We start from the raw sequence: 21,056 nt of genomic DNA, 5'->3' as shown, positions 1-21,056 counted from the left end.
TTCACGCTGGCTGTTGGGAGGTCTGCAGTACAACCCCAACAGTGTGATTGCACCGCTCCTGTTCCTGAGTTCTACTCACATGGCCTCACTGCATGATACCACCAAGGTGTCCTCCCTCTGTTTAGCTGTGACACTCTCCCCATTCAGTAAAGCAACACCCCCACCTCTTTTGTCACCTTTTCTATCTCTCCTGAAACATCTAAATCCTGGAATGGTAAACTGCCAGTCTGTCCTTCTTTCATACAATCTCTGTAATTGCCACAGCACCATAGTTCCATGTCGTAATCTAAGCTTTAAATTCATCCGCCTTACCTGTCATGCCCCTTGCGTTAAAGCAAACACACCTCAGACCATCTGTCCTGTCATGTTTTGTACATTCTCGCCGTTTTATTTCTCTGAGCCTTACTGGACCCATTCACTGAGTTCTCCAAAGTCTCTGTACTCTGTACTGAGGACCTTTTGGATTTTTGTGTTTGGTTTCTCTGCCTTCCACTTTTCCCCTTACTGCCTTTTGTTTCTGTCCCCACCTTACTACCCTCTGACCTCCTGCATCGGTTCCCATACCCCTTCCACATTAGTTTAAACCCTCCCCGACAGCACGAGCAAACATTCCCCCTGGGACATTGGTTCCAGTCCTGCCCAGGTCTTGGAACAATGCTTATACATCTTGTGAATAAGCACATAATTGCAAACCAGAAACTGGAAAACATCAGGCAAAGTGAGCCGGAGTATTGAAGAGACAGGATGGCAGTTTACAATCCCAGAATATGGGGGAGAGTTTGCTCAATATTCTCATCTAGCTTTAGATCAACGACATATCAAAGAGGGAGGAGAACAGAGAGAGGACAGTTAATCTTGCAGAATGGAAGCCAGACAGAATAGAATACGAAACACAGAGCAGAGTGCTGGCATTTTCTCCAAGAGACGATTGGAGGTAAACATTCATCGATGACTCATTCTGGGCAGTCGCATATCCAACAAATGGATAATCCATTAACACCGCAGCAGAATCAACTTTATCCCAAACCTCAAGGCAAGAGGTTGGCCTCTTTTAGGTTAGGCAAGAGGTTGGAAAATTGCCCAGGAACGTCCCATTCACAATAAGCAGAGCAGAGCCAATTACTGCCCCATCAGTCTACTCTCACTCATCAACAAAGTGATGGAAATTGTCATTGACAGGAATAACAAGCAGCACTTATCCAGCAAGCACCTGCTCACTGATGTTCAGTTTGGCTTCCACCAAAGTCACGAGGCTCCAGACCTCATTATGCCCGAGGTTCAAACATGGACAAAGAGCTGAACTCAAAAGATGAAGTGAGTAATTGCCCTGGACAAGAATGCTGCATTTGAGTTTAATTGGTTAATTGATTGGTTTTTTAAGCGTGCGAAGTATAAAAGGTAGGCCGCAGTATAGAGCGGGCAGCGTCGAGAGCGGGCAGTGGAGTGAGTGAGTGGGAAGCAGAGTATGAGCTATAAGGGCTTTGGCTCACAGGGCTTCAGGGGACAGGGCGAGCAGGGGTGAGTTTTAATTCTTATTTACTTTTCTCTGTGTACCTTGGGAAAAAGGGTCAAATATGAGTGTGAAGCCAGTGTGTTGTTCTCAGTGTAGGATGTGGGAGGTCCTGGAGGCACCTGGCCTCCCGGACATCCACATCTGTGAGTGGTATGTCGAGCTGCGGTTCCTGAGGGACCGTGTTACAGAGCTGAACAGCAGCTCGAGGATCTTAGGCTGATGAGGGAGAATGAGGAGGTGATAGACAAGGGAGCTATCATCAGGTGGTCACACCAGGGCCACAGGTGGAGGCCAAGTGGGTGACGGCCAGGAAGGGTAAAGCTCGGGTGATTGAGAGCACCCCGGTGGATGTGCCCCTCCACAACAAGTACTCCTGCCTGAGTACTGCTGGGGGGGACAGCCCGCCTGGGGGAAGCAGCAGTGGCCGTGTCTCCGGAGTGGAGTCTGGCTCTGTAACTTAGAGGGCTAAGGAAAAGAGGAGGAAGGCAGTGTTAATCGGGGACTCGACAGTAAGGGGGTCGGACAGCCGTTTTTGTGGAGGCAGGCGGGAGTCTCGGATGGTGGTGTGCCTCCCTGGGGCCGGGATCCAGGATGTCGCTGGTCGACTCCTGGAAATCCTGAGGGGGGAGGGAGAGAAGCCAGAGGTAGCAGTACATATTGGTACCGCTGATGTGGGAAGGAAGGGGGAAGGGGTCATGAAAAGAGAGTATAAGGAATTAGGGAGACAGCTGAGAAGGAGGAAAGCAAAGGTAGTAATCTCAGGATTGCTGCCTGTGCCACGGGAAGGTGAGGGCAGGAATGGAGTGAGGTGGAGGATGAATGTGTGGCTGAGGGACTGGTGCAGGGGGCAGGGATTCAGGTTCCTGGACCATTGGGACCTCTTTAGGGGCAGGTGTGACCTGTAGACAAAAAACGGGTGGCACTTGAATCCCAGGTGGGCCAATATCCTGGCGGGAAGGTTGACTAAGGCCACTGGGGAGAGTTTAAACTAGATAGGTTGGGGGGAGGGGATCGAGACGAGGTGACTGGGAGCGAGGAAGTTAGCTCGCAAACAGAGAAGGGTTATAGACGGTGCAAGAGAGAGGATGGACGGGGGATAGAGAAGGGGAGAGCTCAGACCGAAGGATTGAAATGTGTTTACTTTAATGCCAGGAGTATAGTGAATAAAGGAGATGAGCTCAGAGCGTGGATCGATGCCTGGAAGTGTGATGTGGTGGCCATTACGGAGACTTGGATGTCTCAGGGACAGGACTGGGTACTCCAGGTGCCGGGATTCAGATGTTTCAGGAAGGACAGGGAGGGAGGCAAGAGAGGGGGTGGAGTGGCACTGCTGATCAGGGAAGTGTCACAGCTGTAGAGAAGGTGTATGCTTTGGAGGAATTGTCTACAGAGTCACTGTGGGTGGACGTTCGGAGTGGGAAAGGGTCGATCACTTTGCTGGGAGTTTTCTATAGGCCGCCCAATAGTAACAGGGAGGTGGAGGAGCGGATAGGGAAACAGATCCTGGAGAGATGCAGTAATCACAGTAAGAAGTTTAACAACACCAGGTTAAAGTCCAACAGGTTTATTTGGTAGCAAAAGCCACACAAGCTTTTGGAGCTCCAAGCCCCTTCTTCAGGTGAGTAGGAATTCTGTTCACAAAGAGGGCATATAAAGACACAGACTCAATTTACATGAATAATGGTTGGAATGCGAATACTTACAGCTAATCAAGTCTTTAAGAAACAAACAACGTGAGTGGAGAGAGCATCAAGACAGGCTAAAAAGATGTGTATTGTCTCCAGACAAGACAGCCAGTGAAACTCTGCAGGTCCAGGCAACTGTGGGGATTACAAATAGTGTGACATGAACCCAATATCCCGGTTGAGGCCGTCCTCGTGTGTGCGGAACTTGGCTATCAGTTTCTGCTCAGCGACTCTGCGCCGTCGTGTGTCGCGAAGGCCGCCTTGGAGAACGCTTACCCGAATATCAGAGGCCGAACGACATTTCGAGAGGTTTAGTATGCTCAAGAATACTCAGCATGGCTTTGTCAAGGGCAGATCGTGCCTTACGAGCCTGGTGGAGTTCTTCGAAAATGTGACTAAACACATTGACGAAGGGAAGGCGGTAGATGTGGTTTATATGGATTTTAGCAAGGTGTTCGATAAGGTCCCCCATGCAAGGCTTCTAGAAAAAGTGAGAGGGCATGGGATCCAAGGGGCTGCTGCCCGGTGGATCCAGAACTGGCTTGCCCAAAGGAGGCAGAGAGTGGATATAGATGGGTCTTTTTCTAAATGGAGGTCGGTCGCCAGTGGTGTGCCCCAGGGATCTGTTCTGGGACCCTTGCTGTTTGTCATTTTCATAAATGACCTGGATGAGGAAGCGGAGGGATGGGTTGGTAAGTTTGCCGACGACACGAAGGTTGGTGGGGTTGTGGATAGTCTGGAGGGATGTCAGAAGTTACAGAGGGACATAGACAGGATGCAAGACTGGGCGGAGAAGTGGCAGATGGACTTCAACCCAGATAAATGCGTCGTGGTCCATTTTGGTAGGACAAATGGGATGAAGGAGTACAATATAAAGGGAAAGACTCTTAGTACTGTAGAGGATCAGAAGGACCTTGGGGTCCGGGTCCATAGGACTCTAAAATCGGCCCCGCAGGTGGAGGAGGTGGTTAAGAAGGCGTATGGTGTGCTGGCCTTTATCAATCGAGGGATTGAGTTTAGGAGTCCGGGGATAATGATGCAGCTATATAAGACCCTCGTCAGACCCCACTTGGAGTACTGTGCTCAGTTCTGGTCGCCTCGTTACAGGAAGGATGTGGGAAAGATTGAAAGGGTGCAGAGGAGATTTACAAGGATGTTGCCTGGATTGAGTGGCATGCCTTATGAGGATAGGCTGAGGGAGCTCGGTCTTTTCTCCTTGGAGAGACGTAGGATGAGAGGAGACCTAATAGAGGTATAGATCGGGTGGACTCTCAGAGGCTTTTTCTCAGGGTGTAAATGTCTGCTACGAGAGGACACAGGTTTAAGGTGCTGGGGGGTAGGTACAGGGGAGATGTTAGGGTTAAGTTTTTCACACAGAGGGTGGTGGGCAAGTGGAATCGGCTGCCGTCAGTGGTGGTGGAGGCAAACTCAATAGGGTCTTTTAAGAGACTCCTGGATGAGTACATGGGACTTAATAGGATGGAGGGTTATAGGTAGGCCTAGAAGGTAGGGATATGTTTGGCACAACTTGTGAGGCCGAAGGGCCTGTTTTGTGCTGTAGTTTTTCTATGTTCTATGTTCTAAAAAGGAATGCAGCATTTAATAGAGAGATGACATCAAAGAACCGTAGAGAAACTGGAGTCAATGAAAATGGGGAGGAAACTCTACATTGATTAGAATCAAGGGGTGGGGGGGCGCAGGGCACAGTGGTTAGCGCTGCTGCCTCACAGCACCAGGGACCTGTGTTCAATTCCGGCCTTGAGTCACTGTGCAGAGTCTGCACGTCTCCCCCTGTCTGCGATCTCCGGTTTCCTCCCACAGTCAGAATGTGTAAGGTTGGGGGATAAGCAGGGGTAAATACGTGGGGCTATTTGGATAGGGTCTGGGTAAGAATAAAAAAGGTTGGGCATTATCTTCTCACGGTCAACTGGAGATGGACAATAAATGTTTAGCCACTAGTGCCCACATCCCATAAACAAATTATTAAAAATTCCTGTTCTCACCCTGAACTTGAATATTTCATCAACCTTGCTTCCAATTTCCACCTTTTCTCACCTTGACATGATTCATCTGACTCTTCCCTCCCTTGACCTCTCTATTTCCAAGTCTTGGGTTGGGTTATCAATAAATATTTCCAGAGCCCATAGCTACCTTGACCACATGTCCTCTTATCCTGTTTTCTGTATGAACTCCATCTGTTCTCCCATTGTCTCCACCTCCGTCACATCTGTTTTGATGACACAACTTTTCATACCACTGCTCCTGGTACACCTGCCTTACCCTTCAACCAAGGATTACACCCCCCCCCCCCCCCCCCCCCTCAATCATTACACCATTGTTGATAAGGCTCTTGATCCTGTCTGTTCTATTTCCCGCACTTGTACTCGCACTCCTTCCCCACCCTCCAAAACCATGATAGGGTTCTCCTTGTCCTCACTTTCCACCTGTATTCAGTGGATCTTCGTCCAACATTCTGCTGCCCCCAAAATGAAGTCCCTCACTTTTCCCTCTATCACACCCTGTTCCACTCCTCAATCATTCCCAATACCCATCCCCTTCTCATTGTATCTTTCCATGCAATTACAGGAGATTCAACACCTGTCCTTTTACCTCCTAAGTACAGCAGGTAATTCAGGATGGAGTATAACAGAAGGACTACAGCTGTACAGGACATTGGTGAGGCCACATCTAGTGTACAGTGCAGAGTTTTGGTCTTCTTATTTAAGGAGTGATATACTTGCATTGGAGGCAGTTCAGAGAAGGTTCACTGAGTTGATTCCTGAAAGGAAGGGGTTTTTTTAAATAAGGTTGAGCAGGTTGTGTTGATATTCATTGCAGTTTAGAAAACTGAGCGATGATCTTTTGAAACATAAGATTCTGAGGGGGCTTGACAGGGTGAATGCTGAGAGGATGTTTTCCCTTGTGGGAGAGTGTGTAACATGCGAGGCACATTGCAAAAAATAAGGGGTTTTCCATTTAAGATGGAGATAAGGAGAATTCTTCTCTGAGGCTGTTAATTTTGGAATTTGCTGCCCCAGAGTATATTGGAGGCTGATCATTGAATATATTCAAGCCTGAGTTCGACAGATTTTTATCTACAAGGGTTAAGGGGGGCAAGCAGGAAAGTGGAGTTAAAGCCACAATCAGAACAGTCCCAACCTCTCCAATCTATCCTCATTACTGAAAGACATTGACCTGAAAAATTGGCTGGAATTCTCCGACCTCACCCAGGGCTGAGACTCTCTGGTCCAGCTGCAGTGAATGAAGGTTTCGCTGAGCGTCAAATTCTCCGTTCTTGCTAGCAATGGCAGCGGGGTGTGCAAAACCAGAGAATTCTGGCCATTAACTCTGCTTCTCTCTCCACAGATGCTACTTGAACTGCTGAATTTCTTAGCTTTTTCTGCTTTTGTATCAGATTTCCAACATCTGCAGTTTTTTAACGTTCATCTTGAGTATTACTTCCTGTTAACACCAAATACAATCCACCATGTGCCTTTAATCAGATTGCGTGGGTGGACATTCTGCTGTAAATGGATTTCAACATACAAACAACATATGGAAACATCCTCTCCCCATCAAACCTGTCAAGACCTCTCAGGATCTTATATGTTTCAATCAGGTCGCCTCTTACACTTCTAAACTCCAGTGGATACCAGTCTAGCTTGTCCAACCTTTCCTCATAAAACAACCCGTGCATTGCTGGTATTAGTCGAGTAAACCTTAGAATAGAATAGAATCCCTACAGTGCAGAAGAGGCCATTCGGCTCATCGAGCTCACTTACCATGGCTAACCCATCTAACTAACACATCTTGGGACACTAAGGGGCAATTTAGCATGGCCAATCCATCTAACATGCACAGCTTTGGACAGTGGGAGGAAACCGGAGACCCACCCACACAGAACATGCAAACTCCAGACAGACAGTCCCCCAAGGTTGGAATTGAACCCAAGGTTTCTGGAGCTGTGAGATAGCTGTATCAACCATTGTGCCTCCCCTTCTCTGAACAGCTTCCAATGTATTTACATCATTCCTTAAATAAGGTGACCAACACCATACACAGTGCTCCAGATATGGTCTCACTCGTGTATAATTGAAGCATACCTACTTTAGAATTCAATTAGTCGCGAATAAATAATAACATTCTATTAGCTTTCCTAATTTCTTGCTGTACCTGCATAATCGCGTTTTCCGATTTATGCACATAGTTTCTGCAACAATCAGACTGGATTTAAGTCTCATAGGTGAAAGAACACCACCAGACAAACTACACGGTCGATTTCAACAGAGAAAATGCTCAACATTTTGTCTAAGCGTATTTAAGGCGCCACCCAGAGATGAAAGAAAAACGCCTGCCCTATTAACCAACCAGACCCTCCAAGCAATGGGGCCTTTCTTTGCTTGAGCTGCATTTGAACTACAGAGAGGTACTTTATCATCTGTTTTGATAATCTTATTCAACAATTCAGCAAAAAATGAAATCCCCTACAAAATCACACCACAAGCAAGCATTGCAAAACACCTGTCTCTACTAAAGTTGAATTGAGAACTGTTTGTAGAGTATCAATTATTAACTCAGCTGATCCTGACTGACACATATTCACAGCAGTCTTCTTGCATGCTTTGATCATTAAGGCCTCACAAAGATTATTCTTTTTTTGTCAACGTGATCATTTCCAGGCAAAATGTTCAGTATGGTGAAAAATTTCAATACCTTGGAAATGTTTACGGGAGGTTAAATCCATCAAACCCATTATATCAATAATTAGTCTATCTATACTCTGAATCTTTACCCCTCTGAATACATCTGCCTTCATAGAAACATAGGAGTCGGCCATTTACCCTTTCAAGCCTGTTCCCGCCATTCAATGAGATCATTGTTGATCATTTCCTTAACTTCACTTTCCCACGCTATTCCCTTTCTCTTAATGTCATTAATATCCAGAAATTTATCGATTTCTGTCTTGAATATGCTCAATGATTGACCTTCTGCAGCCTCCTGGGGTAGAGAAGTTTAAAGAAATTCCTCTTCATCTCAGTCCTAAATGAACTGCCTCTTATTTCTAGACTGTGTCCTCTGGTTCTAGACTCACCAGCCTGGGAAAACATCATACCTATAGCTCCTTGTCATGCCCTGTAAGAATTGTGTCAGCTTATCAGTTTTATCAGTCCTTTATTGAGCACTTCTGATTTCACTTGCCAGTTTAAAAGGGCTCCACTTAGTTATCCTCTTTCAGAAGCTGTTGAAACTGCTCTGGGTTGGATTTGAAGATCCTCCAGGTGTGGACAGTATAGTAACAACCAGATAATGGCACCGATTAGTGATGGGCGATAAATGCTGGCCTCGCCAGCAATGCCCAAATTGCATAATGAATTTAAAAAAACAATAGGGGCATTAGCTATAGGCAATGAACACAGAAAGAATTACACTTGCACACTTTATAACCCACAAGCTTTCAAACTCTCAGCCGGTCTGTTAGGATTCAAATTGTGCAAATGACAAAGTGTTCATCCAAGAAAGGATGTGCTGGAAACTCTTCACACTGTACTCAGTGTCGCAGAGTTATACAGAATTTCAATGCTGGCTTTCCTAAATCTCAATGATAAATGTCATCAGTAGCTTTCACAGATTGTGCTTCTTAACATAGGCAAAAAGAAATACTGTGCAATCCCAACCAACCTTCATCAGTTCAATCTTAGCAACAAGCTTCCGAAGGAGCTGTACGCTTCTGGAGCAGCTATAATGATGCAACAGTCACTATGATCAGTTCTGGACAATGTGAAAGAATAAGGTAGCTGGCAACTTGATTCGACTGCACAGCTGTCATAAAGCTCTGGGAGAGAGATTGCCTCTAGGCTTCACTTTGCAGGTTTCGGAAAAGGTACATTTATGAAGTTTATATTTCAATTAGTTTTAGGTTCATAAACACATCCACAATCATCTAAGTGGGAAGATAACTTGGCCAGCTTTGTATGTGCCTTAAATCTGATTGCAATCACCTGCTGGTGCCGCCACCTGTTTGAGGTCAGCCTCTGACTGGCACACATCCTTTCTGTGCCCATTACTGGCTGTTTCCTTTGAACATTCATCTTGAACATCATTACTTCATAATGGCAATATGTAAGATGTATATGGCAATATGTGCGCAGCGTATGAAATTATAATTAGAAAAACAATGCTTACCTGATTTCTTCCTTATCCCTCCACATTCTCTGTAAAACAAACAGCAGCACAGAGACATGATTAGTGGTGTATCTGAAGGTGAGACCCGAGTGCGTACCTGCAGCTCCCCCCACTTTCTCTCATTATTCATAATTCAGGAACAGGGCAAGACTGAGGGACGTCTGACTGCAGCACATTCAGAACCAGTCAGCAAGAGGAAAAATAGCTCGACTGCTCCAACAGGGATTGCTGAATCACATGATTTGATTTGAGATCATACCATCTACTACTGAAAGGGGTTTGTGGTTTCTATATTCATTAAATATCTAATTCCTCCAACAAATTACTCATAAATATTTTGTGCGATTCAAAATGAAATGTTCAGTGTAAAAGTCAGTGTTAAAAACTCACAGCCTTTGAGACAAATTAAAGAATGTTTAATTTGTGCTACAGCAGACCCCAGCCTGGAATTTGGTTTCATATTCCAGACAGTGGATAGCATCATTCCGAGATGAATTCCTCTGCCTGAAATGGCAACAAAATACCTAGCTCTCCCTCGCAACATGCATTGAAATAAATGCATCTGAAAGTTCAGAGAAAATACTCAGGACATCAATTCAAATTCTAAATAATAGAACATATCTTGAAACTATCTGCAGTATTCTCTCTATAAATTGGTTAATTGTGATGCACTTGAACATGACTGTGCAACTATTGATAAGAATGGGTCTCATTGTACCAGATCCCAAAACTGCCTGGTTCCAGAATATCGTGCCCCAAAGCTAAAGTCGTGTTGTAGCACTGACCTCCGATTATCTGCTTACTTCAGTCAGAAAGCAGCTCTCTGTTCCCAGTATTTGGTACACTATAGAGACAGGGTTTTATTCAGTGTCGAAATATCAACATGAATACTCAGACATTCAACAACAATCATTAGATTGAGGCACAAGTCTCCTCACAGAACACCACTCTCCTGTTGTGTCCCGGGTTGCTGAATAGGACTTGCCACTTACACTCCAGTTCCTCACTTCCCTTTAGGTCGGTTGTTTAAAAAAAGTCACCTTGTCTCTCATTTAATAAGCAACAATTTACGAATAAAAATTGATTGTTAAAAAGTAGGATCATCCAAATATGTTTCAAACACACGCATGGCACTGGAGCAGCAAGATCTAGTGAGAGCCACTATGCAGCATGGTGATACAGTGGTTAGCACTGCTGCCTTACAGCGCCAGGGACCCAGGTTCAATTCCTGGCTTGGGTCACTGTCTGTGTGGAGTCTGCACGTTCTCCCCGTGTCTGTGTGGATTTCCTCCAGGTGCTCCAGTTTCCTCCCACAATCTGAAAGACGTGTTGGTTAGGAGCATTGGCCATGCTAAATTCTCCCTCAGTGTACCCGAACAGGCACCAAAGTGTGTCGACTAGGGAATTTTCACAGTACCTTCATTGCAATGTTAATGTAAGCCTCCTTGTGACTAATAAATAAACTTTACTTTACTCTATACCGGTGTAAGAACATAATTAAGAAATAGGTGCAGGAACCTACCATTCAGTCCCTTGAGACTGCACTGTCATTCAATAAAATCATGACTGATCTTGATCATTTGGACCAGTGAGCTGACAAATGGCAGATGGAGTTTAATTTAGATAAATAGAACATAGAACATAGAACATTACAGCGCAGAACAGGCCCTTCGGCCCACGATGTTGCACCGACCAGTTAAAAAAAAAAAAAAAAAACTGTGACCCTCCAACCTAAACCAATTTCTTTTCGTCCATGAACCTATCTACGGATCTCTTAAACGCCCCCAAACTAGGCGCATTTACTACTGATGCTGGCAGGGCATTCCAATCCCTCACCACCCTCTGGGTAAAGAACCTACCCCTGACATCGGTTCTATAACTACCCCCCCTCAATTTAAAGCCATGCCCCCTCGTGCTGGATTTCTCCATCAGAGGAAAAAGGCTATCACTATCCACCCTATCTAAACCTCTAATCATCTTATATGTTTCAATAAGATCCCCTCTTAGCCGCCGCCTTTCCAGCGAAAACAATCCCAAATCCCTCAGCCTCTCCTCATAGGATCTCCCCTCCATACCAGGCAACATCCTGGTAAACCTCCTCTGCACCCTCTCCAAAGCCTCCACATCCTTCCTGTAATGTGGGGACCAGAACTGCACACAGTACTCCAAGTGCGGCCGCACCAGAGTTGTGTACAGTTGCAACATAACGCTACGACTCCTAAATTCAATCCCCCTACCAATAAACGCCAAGACACCATATGCGAGGTAATGCATTTGGGTAGATTGAACAAGGGCAGGACTTACTCAGTTAATGGTAGGGCGTTGGGGAGAGTTACAGAACAAAGAGATCTAGGAGTACATGTTCATAGCTCCTTGAAAGTGGAGTCACAGGTGGACAGAGGGGTGAAGAAGGCATTCAGCATGCTTGGTTTCATTGGTCAGAACAATGAATACAAGAGTTGGGATGTCTTGTTGAAGTTGTACAAGACATTGGTGAGACCACACTTGGAATACAGTTCTGGTTACACTATTATAGAAAGGATATTATTAAACTAGAAAGAATGCAGAAAAGATTTATCGGGACTTGATGGTTTGAGTTATAAGGAGAGGCTGGATAGACTGGGACTTTTTTCTCTGGAGCGTAGGACGCTGAGAGGTAATCATATAGAGGTCTATAAAATAATGAGGGGCACAGTTCAGCTAGACAGTCAATAAATTTTCCCAGAGATAGGGGAGTCTAAAACTAGAGGGCATAGGTTTAAGGTGAGAGGGGAGAGATACAAAAGTGTCCAGAGGGGCAAATGTTTCACACAGAGGGTGGTGAGTGTCTGGAATAAGCTGCCAGAGGTAGTAGTAGAGGCGGGTACAATTTTGTCTTTTAAAAAGCATTTAGATAGTTACATGGGTACGATGGATATAGAGGGATATGGGCCAAATGCGGACAATTGGGATTAGCTTAGGGGTTTAAAAAAAAAGGGTGGCATGGACAAGTTGGGCCGAAGGGTCTGTTTCCATGCTGTAAACCTCTATGACTCTATGATTACAGCCTTAAATCCACTTTCCAGCTTGTCCCCGTAATCCTTCACTCCCTTGTCAATCAAAAATCTGTCAAATTAGCCTTGAATATATTCAATGACCCCAGCATCCACTGCCCTTTGGGGAAGAGGATTCCAAACACGAACTGAGTCTCAGAGAATAATTTCCCCCTCATCTCTGTCTTAAATGGGAAATCCCATATTTAGAAACTGTCTCCTGGTTCTAGATTCCCTCACAGCAGGAAACATCCTCTCAGCATCTCAGACTCTTGTGTTGCAGTAAAATCACCACTCATTCTAAATGCCAAGGACGATGAGTCCAACCTAATCAACCTTTCATAATAAGACAAACTCTTCAGCCTTGGAATCAATCCAGTGAAGCACTTTTATACACCATTCACCGTTGCAATAAAGACTAACATTCCATTTGCCTTCTTAGTTACTTGCTACAAAGAACAAAGAACAATACAGCACAGGAACAGGCCCTTCGGCCCTCCAAGCCCGTGCCGCTCCCTGGTCCAGACTAGACCATTCTTTTGTATCCCTCCATTCCCACTCCGTTCATGTGGCTATCTAGATAAGTCTTAAACGTTCCCAGTGTGTCCGCCTCCACCACCTTGCCCGGCAGTGCATTCCAGGCCCCCACCATCCTCTGTGTAAAATACGTCCTTCTGATATCAGTGTTAAACCTCTCCCCCCCCTCACCTTGAACCTACGACCCCTCGTGAACGTCACCACCGACCTGAGAAAAAGCTTCCCACCGTTCACCCTATCTATGCCTTTCATAATTTTATACACCTCTATTAGGTCACCCCTCATCCTCCATCTTTCCAGTGAGAACTCCCAGTTTACCCAATCTCTCCTCATAACTAAGCCCTTCCATACCAGGCAACATCCTGGTAAATCTCCTCTGCACTCTCTCTAAAGCCTCCCCGTACTTCTGGTAGTGTGGCGACCAGAACTGGGCGCAGTATTCCAAATGCGGCCGAACCAACGTTCTATACAACTGCAACATCAGACCCAAACTTTTATACTCTATGCCCCGTCCTATAAAGGCAAGCATGCCATACGCCTTCTTCACTATCTTCTCCACCTGTGACGTCACCTTCAAGGATCTGTGGGCTTGCACACCCAGGTCCCTCTGCGTATCTACACCCTTTACGGTTGTGCCATTTATCGTATAGCTCCCCCCTACGTTAGTTCTACCAAAATGCATCACTTCGCATTTATCTGGATTGAACTCCATCTGCCATTTCTTTGCCCAAATTTCCAGCCTATCTATATCCTTCTGTAGCCTCTGACAATGCTCCTCACTATCTGCAAGTCCAGCCATTTTCCTGTCGTCCGCAAACTTACTGATCACCCCAGTTACACCTTCTTCCAGATCGTTTATATAAATCACAAACAGCAGAGGTCCCAATACAGAGCCCTGCGGAAAACCACTAGTCACAGGCATCCAGCCGGAAAAAGACCCTTCCACTACCACCCTCTGTCTTCTGTGACCAAGCCAGTTCTCCACCCATCTAGCCACCTCCCTCTTTATCCCATGAGATCCAACCTATTGCACCAACCTACCATGAGGGACTTTGTCAAATGCTTTACTAAAATCCATATAGACGACATCCACGGCCCTTCCCTCGTCAACCATGCTATACCTGCATGCTGACTTTTAATGATTCACATACAAGGACAGCAAGATCTCTCTGTACCACAGCACAATTGTAGTCTCTGGAGCAGTGAAACTAGAAAAAAGTACAATGTGGAGGGAAGCCATTCTGCATATTATAGAACATAGAACATAGAACAGTACAGCACAGAACAGGCCCTTCGGCCCACGATGTTGTGCCGACCTTCATCTGAAACCAAGATCAAGCTATCCCACTCCCTATCATCCTGGTATGCTCCATGTGCCTATCCAAAAACCGCTTAAATGTTCCGAAAGTGTCTGACTCCACCATCACTGCAGGCAGTCCATTCCACACCCCAACCACTCTCTGCGTGAAGAACCTACCTCTGATATCCTTCCTATATCTCCCACCATGAACCCTATACTTATGCCCCCTTGTAATAGCTCCATCCACCCGAGGAAATAGTCTTTGAACGTTCACTTTGATCTATCCCCTTCATCATCTTATAAACCTCTATTAAGTCTCCCCTCAATCTCCTCCGCTCCAGAGAGAACAGCCCCAGCTCCCTCAACCCCTCCTCATAAGACCGACACTCCAAACTACGCAGCATCCTGGTAAATCTCCTCTGCACTCTTTCCAGCGCTTCCACATCCTTCTTATAGTGAGGTGACCAGAACTGCACGCAATATTCCAAATGCGGTCTCACCAAGGTCCTGTACAGTTGCAGCATAACCCCACGGCTCTTAAACTCCAACCCCCTGTTAATAAAAGCTAACACACTATATGCCTTCTTCACAGCTCTATCCACTTGAGTGGCAACCTTTAGAGATCTGTGGATATGGACCCCAAGATCTCTCTGTTCCTCCACAGTCTTCAGAACCCTACCTTTGACCCTGTAATCCACATTTAAATTTGTCCTACCAAAATGAATCACCTCACATTTATCAGGGTTAAACTCCATTTGCCATTTTTCAGCCCAGCTTTGCATCCTATCTATGTCTCTTTGCAGCCTACAACAGCCCTCCACCTCATCCACTACTCCACCAATCTTGGTGTCATCAGCAAATTTACTGATCCACCCTTCAGCCCCCTCCTCTAAGTCATTAATAAAAATCACAAAGAGCAGAGGACCAAGCACCGATCCCTGCGGCACTCCGCTAGCAACCTGCCTCCAGTCCGAAAATTTTCCATCCACCACCACCCTCTGTCTTCGATCAGATAGCCAGTTACCTATCCAATCGGCCAACTTTCCCTCTATCCCACACCTCCTTACTTTCATCATAAGCCGACCATGGGGGACCTTATCAAACGCCTTACTAAAATCCATGTATATGACATCAACCGCCCTACCTTCATCAACACACCTAGTTACCTCCTCAAAAAATTCTATCAAATTTGTGAGGCACGATTTGCCCTTCACAAATCCGTGCTGACTATCCCGGATTAATCCGCATCTTTCTAAATGGTCGTAAATCCCATCCCTAAGGACCTTTTCCATCAATTTACCAACCACCGAAGTAAGACTAACCGGTCTATAATTACCAGGGTCATTTCTATTCCCTTTCTTAAACAGAGGAACAACATTTGCCACTCTCCAGTCCTCTGGCACCATCCCCGTGGACAGTGAGGACCCAAAGATCAAAGCCAAAGGCTCTGCAATCTCATCCCTCGCCTCCCAAAGAATCCTAGGATACATTTCATCAGGCCCAGGGGACTTATCGACCTTCAGTTTATTCAAAACTGCCAATACATCCTCCCTCCGAACATCTATTTCCTCCAGCCTATTAGCCTGTAACACCTTCTCTTCCTGAAAAACATGGCCCCTCTCCTTGGTGAACACTGAAGAAAAGTATTCATTCATCACCTCGCCTATCTCTACTGATTCCATACACAAGTTCCCACCACTGTCCTTGACCGGCCCTAACCTCACCCTGGTCATTCTTTTATTCCTCACATAAGAGTAAAAAGCCTTGGGGTTTTCCTTGATCCGACCCGCCAAGAACTTCTCATGTCCCCTCCTAGCTCTCCTCAGCCCCTTTTTCAGCTCATTCCTTGCTAACTTGTAACCCTCAATCGAGCCATCTGAACCTTGTTTCCTCATCCCTACATAAGCTTCCCTCTTCCTTTTCACATGACATTCCACCTCTTTTGTGAACCACGGTTCCCTCACTCGGCCATTTCCTCCCTGCCTGACAGGGACATACCTATCAAGGACACCCAGTATTTGTTCCTTGAAAAAGTTCCACTTTTCATCATTGCCTTTCCCTGACAGTTTCTGTTCCCATCTTATGCCCCCTAATTCTTGCCTAATCGCATCATAATTACCTCTCCCCCAATTGTAAGCCTTGCCCTGCCGTCCGGCCCTATCCCTCTCCATTGCAATAACAAAAGACACCGAATTGTGGTCACTATCTCCAAAGTTCTCTCCCACAACCAAATCTAACACTTGGCCCGGTTCATTTCCCAGTACCAAATCCAATGTGGCCTCACCCCTTGTCAGCCTATCCACATATTGTGTCAGGAAACCCTCCTGCACACACTGCACAAAAAGTGCCCCATCCAAACTATTTGACCTACAAAGGTTCCAATCAATATTTGGAAAGTTAAAGTCCCCCATGACAACTACCCTGTGACCCCCACACGTATCCATAATCTGCTTAGCAATTTCTTCCTCCACATCTCTATTACTATTTGGGGGCCTATAGTAAACTCCTAACAACGTGACCGCTCCTTTCCTGTTTCTAACTGCAGCCCATATTACCTCAGTGTGCATATCCCCCTCAAAGTGCTTTTCCGCAGCCGTTAAACTATCCTTGATTAACAATGCTACTCCTCCACCTCTTTTACCAGCTTCCCTACACTTACTGAAACATCTATACCCCGGAACGTCCAACAACCATTCCTGTCCTTGTTCTACCCACGTCTCCGTAATGGCCACAACATCGTAGTCCCAAGTAGCAATCCACGCCCCAAGTTCATCCACCTTGTTCCGGATGCTCCTTGCATTGAAGTAGACACACTTCAACCCATCTTCCTGTCTACCGGTACCCACCCTTGACTTTGATACCTTCCCCAATATCTCACCACCCTCAACACTGACTTCCGGACTACAACTCCTTTTCCCACTCCCCTGACAAATTAGTTTATTGATTCAGGTCTTTTGAAAGACTTTCAGTTTAGAGCATTTTCTGCAGAATGGTTTTGGAAATATTGGTATCTGGATGATATTCTGTCCCGTGTAATTTACACTTTCTCATAAGATGTCTGCATGCAATTCCTCCAGGTGCTTAGGTTTCTTCCCATAGTACAAAGCTGCGCAGGTTTGGTAGATTGGCATGCTACATTGTCCCTTAGTGTACAAAGATGTTAGGTTAGGGGGATTAGCAGAGTAAATGTGGGGTGTTACAGGGATAGGGCGGGAGGCAAGCAAGAGTAAGATGTTCTGTCAGAGCATCGATGCAGATTTGATGGGCTGAATGGCCTCCTTCTGCACTGTGTGGGATCTTAAATTATCATTCCATGTTGCTTTTATTACATGTCTAGGATGCTACTGGGACTTATATGAATTATATGGAGAGGCTGGATTGACTTGGACTTTTTTCCCTGGAGTGAAGGAGGCTTAGGGGTGATCTTATAGAGTCTATAGTATAATGAGGGGCACAGGTGAGGTAGTTAGTCAACATTTTTTCCCAAAGGTAGGGGAATCTAAAACTAGGGGGCACAGGTTTGAGAGGGGAGAGATACAAGAAGGTCCAGAGGGGCAGGGTAAATGGTAAGACTCTGAAGAGTGCAGTTGAACAGAGGGATCTGGGAATACAGGTACAGAGTTCCCTAAAAGTGACGTCACAGGTGGATAGGGTCGTAAAGAGTGCCTTTGGTACATTGGCCTTTATAAATCGGAGTATCGAGTATAAAAGTTGGAGTGTTATGGTAAGGTTATATAATGATGTGGAGATGCCGGCGTTGGACTGGGGTAAACACAGTAAGAAGTTTAACAACACCAGGTTAAAGTCCAACAGATTTATTTGGTAGCAAAAGCCACGCAAACTTTCGGAGCTCTTAGCCCCTTCTTCAGGTGAGTGGGAATTCTGTTCACAAACAGAGCTTATAAAGACACAGACTCAATTTACATGAATAATGGTTGGAATGCGAATACTTACAACTAATCAAGTCTTTAAGAAATTGTTCATTGTTTCGTTTCTTAAAGACTTGATTAGTTGTAAGTATTCGCATTCCAACCATTATTCATGTAAATTGAGTCTGTGTCTTTATAAGCTCTGTTTGTGAACAGAATTCCCACTCACCTGAAGAAGGGGCTAAGAGCTCCGAAAGCTTGTGTGGCTTTTGCTACCAAATAAACCTGTTGGACTTTAACCTGGTGTTGTTAAACTTCTTACAAGGTTATATAAGGCATTGGTGAGGCCGAATTTGGAGTATTGTGTACAGTTTTGGTCACCTAGTTACAGGAAGGATGTAAATAAGATTGAAAGAGTGCAGAGAAGGTTCACAAGGATGTTGCCGGGACTTGAGAAGCTGAGTTACAAAGAGAGATTGAATAGGTTGGGACTTTATTCCCTGGAGCGTAGAAGATTGAGGGGAGATTTGATAGAGGTGTATAAGATTTTGATGGGTATAGATAGAGTGAATGCAAGCAGGCTTTTTCCGCTGAGGCTAGGGGAGAGAAAAACCAGAGGGCATGGGTTAAGGGTGAAAGGAGAAAAGTTTAAAGGGAATATTAGGGGGGGCTTCTTCACGCAGAGAGTGGTGGGAGTGTGGAATGAGCTGCCGGACAAAGTGGTAAATGCGGGGTCACTTTTAACATTTAAGAAAAACTTGGACGGGTTCATGGATGAGAGGGGTGTGGAGGGATATGGTCCAAGTGCAGGTCAGTGGGACTAGGCATAAAATGGTTCGGCACATACAAGAAGGGCCAAAAGGCCTGTTTCTGAGCTGTAATTTTCTATGGTTCTATTGATCCCTGTGGAACACCCCTAGTTTCAGATCTCGATTCTGAAAAGTTAATTTTTTTATTTATTAGTGCCACAAGGAGGCTTACATTAACATTGCAATGAAGTTACTGTGAAAATCTCCAAGTCGCCACACTCCGGCACCTGTTCGGATACACTGAAAGAGAATTTAGCATGGCCAATGCGCCTAACTAGCACATCATTCGGACTGTAGGAGGCACACAGAGGAAACCCACACAGACACGGGGATAACGTGGAGACTCCACACAGACAGCAACCCATGCCAGGAGTCAAATCTGGGTCCCTGGTGCTGTGAGGCAGCAGTGCGAACCACTGTGAAAAGCACCCGTCCACCGCTACTATGTCTTCTATGACCAGAATGCATTAAACCATCTATTAAATAGAAAATATCCTTGACAGAAATAAGAAGTATGGAGGTGGAGCTCTGGTATATCCTGCCTCTCTCTCTCTCTGTTCTAATTTCATTTCATCATTGTTACTCAATGCAGGAGAATGGAAACAGCCACTGGGTGGCAGTATGCCTATGTCTAAGATGTGGAGATGCCCAAGATGTGGAGATGCCGGCGTTGGACTGGGGTAAACACAGTAAGAAGTTTAACAACACCAGGTTAAAGTCCAACAGGTGTTGTTAAACTTCTTACTGGAGATGCCTAAGAGCCAGTGCAGCCTGGTTAAGAGAATACAGCAAACCCTCAGAACATGATTCTGATTCTTCACTTTCTCTCACAGATGCAAAGGCTATACAGCAGCTGAAAGTCTGCTTTCAGACACAAAATACTTTCTATTATTTCATGCACATCTGTTTCCCTGGCTTGTACGTAACATCTAGATGGTATCTTTGTAAACAAATAACATTCTTTGCAGACTCTCTGGTGCAGATAGTCACGGTTTGAGAAAATGCTTTGAAGTAGCTTGTGGCCGAACTTTGTTACTTTGTCTCTCCCAAGCAGGTATTGATGAAAATGCTCAAGCAAAAACAATAGCATGGCACTCTAAATCTGAGCGTAGCATCACTGTTTGCATTAATAAATTAAAGCTTCAAGTTTTTAGGTGTCCAGATCACCAACAACCTGTCCTGCTCCCCCATGCCGACACTATAGTTAAGAAAGCCCACCAACGCCTCTACTTTCTCAGAAGACGAAGGAAATTTGGTATGTCAGCTATGACTCTCACCAACTTTTACAGTTGCACCATAGAAAGCATTCTTTCTGGTTGTATCACAGCTTGGTATGGCTCCTGCTCTGCCCAAGACCGCAAGAAACTACAAAAGGCTGTGAATGTAGACCAAATGATGTGGATATGCCGGCGTTGGACTGGGGTAAACACAGTAAGAACCTGGTGTTGTTAAACTTCTCACAATGTAGACCAATCCATCACGCAAACCAACCTCCCATCCATTGACTCTGTCTACACTTCCCACTGCCTCGGCAAGCAGTGCATAATTAAGGATCCCCTGCACATTCTCTCTTTCACCTTCTTCCTTCGGGAACAAGATACAAAAGTCTGAGGTCATGTACCAACCAACTCAAGAACAGCTTCTTCCCTGCTGCTGTCAGACTTTTGAATAGACGTACCTTGCATTAAGTTGATCTTTCGCTACACCCTAGCTATGACTGTAACGTTACATTCTGCACTCTCTCATTTCCATCCCCATGAATGGTATGTTTTGTGTGTATAGTGTGCAAAAAACAATACTTTTCACTGTATGTTAATACATGTGACAATAATAAATTAAATCAAATCAAATAAGAACATAAGAACTAGGCGCAGGAGTAGGCCATCTGGCCCCTCGGGCCTGTTCCGCCATTCAACAAGATCATGGCTGACTTTTTGTGGACTCAGCTCCACATATCTGCCTGCTCACCATAACCCTTAATTCCTTTACTGTTCAAAAATTTATCTCTCCTTGCCTTAAAAACATTCAATGAGGTAGCCTCAACTGCTTCACTGGGCAGGGAATTCCACGGATTCACAACCCTTTGTGTGAAGAAGTTCCTCCCCAACTCAGTCCTAAATCTGCTCCC

At 45.4% G+C, this 21,056-nt stretch overlaps 1 protein-coding gene across 1 annotated transcript in view; it reads right to left on the bottom strand.

The window, feature by feature from the left end:
• The window catches only part of sh3pxd2aa (SH3 and PX domains 2Aa), a 622,535-nt gene that overhangs the window by 303,960 nt on the left and 297,519 nt on the right, over nt 1–21,056 (bottom strand). Inside the window, exon 6 of the mRNA XM_078203748.1 lies at nt 9,382–9,410. Coding sequence (XP_078059874.1) covers nt 9,382–9,410 — 29 coding nt within the window. The remainder of the gene's footprint in view (nt 1–9,381; nt 9,411–21,056) is intronic.

This window comes from Mustelus asterias, unplaced genomic scaffold, assembly GCF_964213995.1.
Source record: "Mustelus asterias unplaced genomic scaffold, sMusAst1.hap1.1 HAP1_SCAFFOLD_208, whole genome shotgun sequence".
In the NCBI taxonomy this organism is placed as follows: domain Eukaryota; kingdom Metazoa; phylum Chordata; class Chondrichthyes; order Carcharhiniformes; family Triakidae; genus Mustelus; species Mustelus asterias.
The sequence above is the reverse complement of the archived record's forward strand: the minus strand, read 5'-3'. Positions and strand labels throughout refer to the sequence as shown.